Below are 7,914 nucleotides of genomic sequence, written 5' to 3'. Positions count from 1 at the left end.
TAAAATTCAGAGTCTTTTTTTCGGTGCAATCCAGCATTTAAAGAGGGATGACTGCAAAATGATGAGCCCCAGTGGTGGTTCTGAATCCCAAATTCAGCAGGTGCTCAGGCTCTGGCTGCATGCAGTTTTGCCTTCTCTACAATGACCACATTGCAATGCACCTGCAAAAGAGTTAACCTCTGTGGGACTGCAATTTGACAGGATTCCAGGCTTTCACACTATTTTCTTTCAGCAAAGTCCTTTGGACTCTTAATCAGCTACAGGATTTAGTGTTATTATTTACACCTTGAAAGGAGGAAGAGAACTTCCCCGCAGCCCCTGGGTGACAATGCTGAGCCCCTCCCCACCCCGACTGCACTGCGTCAGCACTAACCTTTCAGATATCTCCTCTTGCAGAGCCTTGTCACCTGCATAGCAGTCTGTGATGTCCGGCAACTTGACATGAATGAAGGAGATTAGTACCCTTTGTGAAATGGGTTTCAGGGTTTCTGCAAAGTTTACACGTTATTTCTTGTAAGAAGCTGGACATGAGTGATGGAATCAAACAATCTCAGAAACAGAATTGCCAGGGTTGGAAAAGATCTCCAAGATCATCCAGTCCACTGACCTACAACCAATATTTCCCCACTAAACCATGTCCCTCAGTACAACATCTAAACATTTCTTGAACACCTCCACAGACAGTAACTCCACCACCTTCCTGGGCAGCCCATTCCAGCACTTGAACACCCTTTCAGAGAAGAAATTTTTCCTAATATCCAACCTGAACCTCTCCTGGAGCAAGAAACAATGAAGTGAGCCTTCTGCCAACCAACAACTGTGGTGACATGATCCTGTTCCTCACATTCCCAATGGTGCTCAGGCATATGGAGGATCTTTGCCTGGTAAGGTCCCCCAGCACTCCAGACATTTCCCTCCAATCAACCTGACATTGTGGGGGGCAACAAGCCCATGGCAAGCACTGAAATAGGGGGCCTTTCAGGTCCTTCCAACCCAACCCAACCCAACCCAACCCAACCCAACACAACCCAACCCAACCATTCTGTGATTCTGTGATCTCATAGGGAAACACCACCCCAAGGGACCTTCAAAGCATCTCTTGCTCCACTGCAGCCACCATGAGAAATAAAGACAATTCTTATCCATATCCTAACTTTGCTAAATCATTTATTCTACACCCTGGATGCTCATATTGCCAACCTACTGAACGCCCCTTGTGCAACCTCCAGACTGACGACACCACAGCCCTTACAAGCTGCAATAGGATGATTTATGTGAGATTAGCTTTTCCCTACAGATGCAAATTTGTGTTTTGGGGGTAGGTCCCATTGAAACAAGCCTTGTAGAGATTTTGTGATCTCCCCTGTTTGGCAGCAGTATAATTACTGCCCTGTGAATGGCCGGGAGGAAACAAGATCCCAGGAGCTGCCTATGGCTGCTGGTGCTGTTAGTGCAGATCGGCTTCCAAAGAGCAGGTAAGAGTGGGATTTCCCTTGATAATTTTCTTTTACTCACTCTGGCCATTTACTATCAAACTGTTTCCCCTTTACAATGTAATTATTATTTTTTTAAGTGTTTTCCTATGTGCATTTACTTAAAAATAAGTCACAAATTGAATTTCTAAATTGACGTTATATGCCTGCAGTCCTCAATAAGCTGATGTAGCTCTGCATGTAGTCTCACCATGGCTTCCGACAGAGGAGTTTCAGATAATGACAAAGTTAGGTAGGAAAAAGGCATCAAAAAATGCCACTTTTTGTCAATCAGTGATTTAACTACCAGGAAATAAGGGCATTGCCTGCAACGCTGTGGGAAAAGGCATCATTGTTTTCTGATGGGTTGATCTTTGTGTGAATAAATGTTGAAAAGTTGCATGGAAATATCTAGAAGTAGATTTTTCAAATAGTTACTTGAAATCAGTAAGTCAAGGTTTGCCATTAGCACTCTGTAAAGTACCAGACTACTAAAATAATTATTGCTGTAATGTAATTAAATCTGAAATAAAAGTGACATAGATTCTTAAAGAGGATATATTTCACTTATTGGGATGGAGATACCAAAGGACCCCCAGTGCCACGCTGCTGCAAAGTCGTTGGTGGCATTCCCAGAACCTAAAGCAGATGAACTGAGGAAGCTTTGGAAGTCCATTGCCTTCAGCCAAGTCTCCAAGAAAGTCCCCCTGATATTTCCTTGCTCCTCAGATGCTGACAGGAGCATCTTCCAGACACCAAACCTGACAGCTTCATGAGGTTGTGCTGTCAAAGCACAAAGCAAAAGGATGTTTTCTATCCAAAGGTCTAATGCTGGGGGAACCGTGATGCTCTACTTGAAGATACTAGGTTAGAAAGGAAACCAAAGGGATTCTCAAATTCTTTCTTAATTTAGCCCATCCCTCCAGGCTAAAGAAATCATGCTCTGACAAAGGAGAAAAAACAATTCCCAGATAGCACAAGCCTACTAACCTCTAGCTTGCTTTTCCCAGCCTTGTTCCACCCTGAAATGAGTTCATCTAAGCCCAGAAACAGCCAAAGGACCAGAGATGAATAAGGAAGCCAGATAACAAAAGATTCCTAATCCTTCCATTGTTTCCTTTGCTATAAAATCTCTTAGTAATTGGTCACTGAATTAGTCACATAACTCCTCTGACCTCAGGATGAGCATTGGAGCATTAAGAGAAAAAAAATCTGCACTTGGGACTGCACCAAATGCTCCAGATCTGAGGAAGGCAAAGATGGTTTGTTATGTTACTGACCTTCCCCTTCCCTTCTTTTCCCCCAAAACTAAGAGATGAGGGTCCATCAACTTGTTGGAGAAGGTTCGAAGCTGTTTTGCTCCTTTCCCAAGCATCCTAAACCTCAGAAGAGAACTCAGGTCCCCTTCCAAGAGAGAAGAGCATATGATGCAGATCCTGCATCTGCACAGCTGCTATAATGACCATTCATGTTAACCCAATTTGCAATAATTCTATTCTTCTATAAGGACTTCACAAAGCAGCATATTTAAATACTTCCTACTGCAGAGAAGATAACAGCACTAAAGGGAAGGGAAATTAGTATAATCAGAAGCACACTCACTAGGAAGTACATCTATGTGTGCAAAGACATGGCCCAAAGGAGTTCAAGGAACAGTCTTTGCCTCTGGCAAAATTGGCCCTTGTTGGGTCTAAACACTCTCTGGCAAAATGTCATTATTTATCTGCATTACTTAGCTGGTGACACCAGCAAAACTCATTGCAATCTTGGATCCTTTCCCTGCTGACCTCAAAGGCACTGAGTAGCCAGGGAGGTCTGCGCACCTCTCTGCCTTCCATCTGCATTGCACAACACAGCAGCGGTGGCTGCTGAGCTGGCCCTTGGTGAGGGGAAGAAACATCTCCAACAATTTGTTAACACCAGGACAGACAACAGGCTATTTCTCATCTACTTAAAAATCTGCAGGAGCAGCTTCTTTCCCAGAGCCTCGTGATCCTGCATCAGAGCCAGAACAATGAAGTAACAGCATGATTCAATGGGAGCTTAATGGGGGACAAGTATTGGAATTTATAACATTGCAGTTTGGTGATGGTTACTTTCTTCCCCTTCAAAACACAAACTTTTCCTTGTTGAGAGCAGTTTTATTTTGTTTTCACAGCTGAGCTATCGTTTGTGGATGGCGTTTGTGTTAATGAGCAGTCAACAGATGCACACATCCCTCTAAGAAATAAACCTTGTGCTTTCATTCCAGCACACATAGAAATTCTAGATATTGCAGGAAGACTTAAGTCAGAACATCTAACAGGAGAAATGTCTACATTACTGGGTTTTGCTGCTTGATATTTCATGCATATCCCCCAAACATCTATGTGACGTTGTCATACACTGAGTTCATGTCTACAAGCACTTTACGAGTCTTGGCTGCTGATCACCAATCCTGGAACCAACCAAGGGCAGCCTTGATATCCCAACTCACTCCATACAGCAAGTTAAGCAAAGAATTATCTCAAATGAAGCCATTTTTAAGCTTCTCAAAGAAACGGTGTTCTTTGGATTTATATAGTCATGATGCCTATACCCTGAGCAGAAAACCTTTGCCACCACTGTGAGACAACTGGGTGGTGCTGAGTGCTCCTCTTCCCATTGGAGAGAGAACGTTGCTCTGCCGGGTTGATGCCCCTGGAAACAACACTGCTATTATTCACTACCCAGTGAGAACTGGACTTTCATGGGAGGAGATGAAAACAAATAGATGTTGCAATAAATCATCCTTACAAGCTGGACATGTGTCCTGAAACAGATGTTTATTAATTCAATTCTGCTAAATGCCAAGACATAAGGAAGTTAAGGCAGGTAGTTCTCACCATAGCAGTCACAAAGCAGCACTTTTTCCAACTGTATTCTTCCTTATGCACAACTTAGAAGTTACGCTGTTACCTTTTAGCCCTAATTTGCATTATTTCCTTTGTAAAAGCTGTAAAAATAACATCAAATATATGGAAATCAGTAATTTCATCTAAAGTTATGTATACAGGAGATTGTAGAAAAATTCACCTCCAAAATCTCCTTAATAACTCTGAACAGAATGGGCCATGTTTGGACCTAATGACAACACTCTTGCATGAAGCAGACTCCCCTACCAATATAGAACATCCCAACCTTTGCTTGAACTCTATCACAGATCAAACCTGAATATTCCACTGTGTTCCTATCAGGGATAGAATCATCCTGGAGATGGCATTGCATCAGCTCTTACAACCTGGTATTTTATATTTCATCGTCATGGAATGGAAGGATGCACTTTGCTAAGATACACGTTGATGTCACAAATGACAGCCTGCATTCTGAGCCGTGCTGCTGTAACTCAGTAGACAAAGTGTATATACAAAAGATGTCAAGGTTAATGATTCAATCAGGAAGAAAAGTGCCATTAAAAAAACCTAACAAACTCCATATGACAGAAATTATGATGCTGAATAAATGAAAAGAATTATATATTTTAGAACAAAAGGTGGCACTTAGAAAAAGCCAGCACCCCCACTTGTATGATTGCAATGCTATAGTCTACACTGAGCTTTTACAAGCAAGCAAACCTTTGCTCTCCCACATTCTATTTCTTCCAAAGAGAAAAATCCACCAAGACCTACATTTATACCCCAAATTCTCAAAAAAGACTTCAAACATGGAGCCTGTTGCAGGGGGTGGTGTGAAAATCAGCCTGCTCGGCTGCAGCATGCGTGTCGACAAGTTGTACCTTGGCACTCTGCCTTCAGGCACAGGTTGGTATTTAAAGCTCCAACTCATCCCACTGCCACCGTACTACAGGACTTGTGTCTTCTCTATAATGAGGACTTATTTTTCTGTCAGGACTGTTTTGCCTTCAGCTAAATAAAAGCGTATGTTAAATACACTTAGGGGAGCCCGCTGCCCTATGAATTACCTCCTCTCTGTAAATCTCAGTTTCTCACTTCTACTTATTAATTATAAAATCTCCAGGAAGGTCTTAATTTAAAACGGATGCTTTTAGCTGAGTGCTCTGAAGATGTTCAGATGTTTAATGGGGCAGGTATGGATGCCTCATGGAAATAAAACATGGATGTTTTACTTGGTAAAACATTGGTAGACTGAGCTCCGGTTCCTCGTTGCTCTTGCCCTACAGTAAATGTTTGCCCCCCTCACTCTGCATTGCTCCAACAAAGCCCAAATACCTTGTGTTTTATTGATGCATGCTGACAAGGGCTGACCTCTCCCTCCACTCCCACTACAAAGGCTTTTTGTGTGTTATGTGTTGCTAGGAGGGAAGACATGGAAGGACTGCACTGCTTTAGCTTTGCCTTTGCCTCCTTCACACCCCAACATGAGCTGCTTGACCTCAGCCCATTGGCAGCTTCCAAGAGGAGGAAGAGATTCAATACAGAATTTAATCCGATGTTAAACAGAAAGACAAAACGGGTTGGTTGAACAACAAGAGTTCCAATACTCTGCCATGAATCTGCAGCAATACCAGCTGTAACTAAAAGACCACCGGACTGATACCACTAATGGAAACACAGCCTCATGCAGCACAGAGCCCTTTATGCCACCCATAGCAGCTGCTTCAGAGAAAACACACCAACCTCACATAGTTCAAGCAAAGAACAACCAGCCCAGAAACAAAATACTTTACAAATATCTGGTTTTTGACCAGCCTTTTACAAATCCTCGCTGTTGCTCTTTATTTGTACCTGCAAAGCTGCTTTATGAGGTATAGGATGGCCTCTAGTGGTTCTCACAAGTCACAGTAGGGACCCCATCCTGTTTCTCTTAGCACACACACAGAGTCCCCCTCCGGCTCTGAAGTCCAGGCAGCTGGGATTCCTAGACTCATTTTCTGATTCAATGATGGCAATGTTTGCATTTTAGGAACTGTCCTGTTCCCAGACTGATATGTAAACTTCACATTTACTTCCATACTTTCTTTCTTTCTTCCCCTCCTCCTCCCTTTTCTTTTCTCCTTTTAAATTCAACTGCTTTTACACCGCTCTTCCCACAACCCATTTTTACATACAAAGGCTTTGCCAGCAGTCCTCATGAAACCTTTAAATGGATTCACAAACATAACTGCATTTTTGTAACCATAAATCAACACTTTGGGTCCACAACCCTCTTGCCCAGATAACAACAGGCTTCTTAAACCAAGCAGGACTTTAAGGTGTGTCAGCAGCTCAACTAACAGAGCAACGTGCTTGCATTACCTGAGTTACTTCCATAACATTTGCAATTTGCTTGCAGAGGTAGCAGAGTTGCAAGGAGCCTGGAGCAGTCTCTCATGCAGACAAGTGGTTTCAAGGCAACAAAATGAACTGGAAACATCGCTCAGTGCAATGCTTTGTAAAAGCTGCATTCGTAGTCTCGGCATTTTATCTCAACACGTGTACAACAGGTAGGATGCACCCTGTGTTATTTCATGCAGTGCTCCAGGGGAACTGTAACTCTTGTGTGATGGAAGGGGAAGGTTTTTAAAAGAAAGTGGTGTATGTGTCTTAATTTGGGTAGCAACAAGATCCAAGTTCTGGTTATAATTCAGTGAGTGACTTTTGAGCACTTTTGATGGGTTTGTGCCTAATTTCCTCTACCTGAGTAAATAGAGAAAAGCTGTTTCCAGCATGTTCTGTGATTTTACCTCCAGACTGCAGGTATCCTCCTAACTGAGTTCAGCAGATGAGAGGGAAAACATTTCTGCACGCAGAGCCCCAGTCTGGTTCAGCACAGTGCAAACACCAAAAGGTAAACTTCCAGTCAGGTCTGGGAACACAAAACTAATTCATAGTATAAAAAGATATTCTGACTAAGGGGGGAAAGTAAAAGGGGGTTTTCAATATCCATCGCACAGGGCTGTAGCTTGTGCCTGTATAATTGCTGCAGGAATCCAGAGGGTTGTCATTTAAAACTGGTACACATCCACTGACCATTGAATGAACATTTTAAGCCAACCAACGCACAAATTGCCATTGTATACGACTGTTAATGCCTTAAAAGTTTTCTTTGTGCTATGGAATGGTTGTTGGTTGCCATGCAGGGCTAAGAGGAGCATGTGGTCTTAAGGGCCCATCTGGGCACCATGTCCTTGAGTTGCTTTGAAGCAGCACTTGGGCCAGAGCTGTTGTTATCTCAGCTCAGAGCTGTTGGGAGGAGATCTGCAGTTGAATGATGTCCTAATCCAGAAGCAAATGGAAACAAAATAGTATAGAACAAGAGGAAGCCACTTCCATCCACAGCTCATACCTGGTGTGTGTTGAAAGTGCAATTCTTCATTAATACCAGCAGAAGGAAGTAGTCGTTTACAAACAGACCGCTGAAACCCGATCAATCAAGCAGTGTACATTATGGAGTGCTCATTAACACAGGACAGTCAAAGAATGACATTTGCTATGAATTCTGTTCCAAGTGACTTAGAGAAGTA

General features: G+C 42.8%; 1 protein-coding gene and 1 long non-coding RNA gene across 2 annotated transcripts in view; one reads left to right on the top strand and one right to left on the bottom strand.

Moving 5' to 3' along the window:
- On the bottom strand, positions 1–763 carry LOC146758152 (uncharacterized). Its single transcript, XR_014935028.1, has 2 exons — positions 374–763; positions 1–161 (listed from the first exon to the last, which is right to left on the bottom strand). It is a non-coding gene; the product is annotated as an uncharacterized LOC146758152 (long non-coding RNA).
- Positions 764–1,396: 633 nt separating this feature from the next.
- The window catches only part of MUC16 (mucin 16, cell surface associated), a 56,965-nt gene continuing 50,447 nt past the window's right edge, over positions 1,397–7,914 (top strand). The window contains 2 exon segments of the mRNA XM_085517667.1: positions 1,397–1,475; positions 6,744–6,894. Of these exon segments, the coding sequence (XP_085373793.1) occupies positions 6,810–6,894 (85 nt within the window). The 5' untranslated portion in view covers positions 1,397–1,475; positions 6,744–6,809.

The sequence above is a fragment of the Coturnix japonica genome, chromosome 16 (assembly GCF_054131305.1).
Source record: "Coturnix japonica strain WE chromosome 16, WE-NBRP24, whole genome shotgun sequence".
Lineage (NCBI taxonomy): Eukaryota > Metazoa > Chordata > Aves > Galliformes > Phasianidae > Coturnix > Coturnix japonica.
Note: the sequence above shows the minus strand (reverse complement) of the source record. Positions and strands in the feature narration are given on the sequence as shown.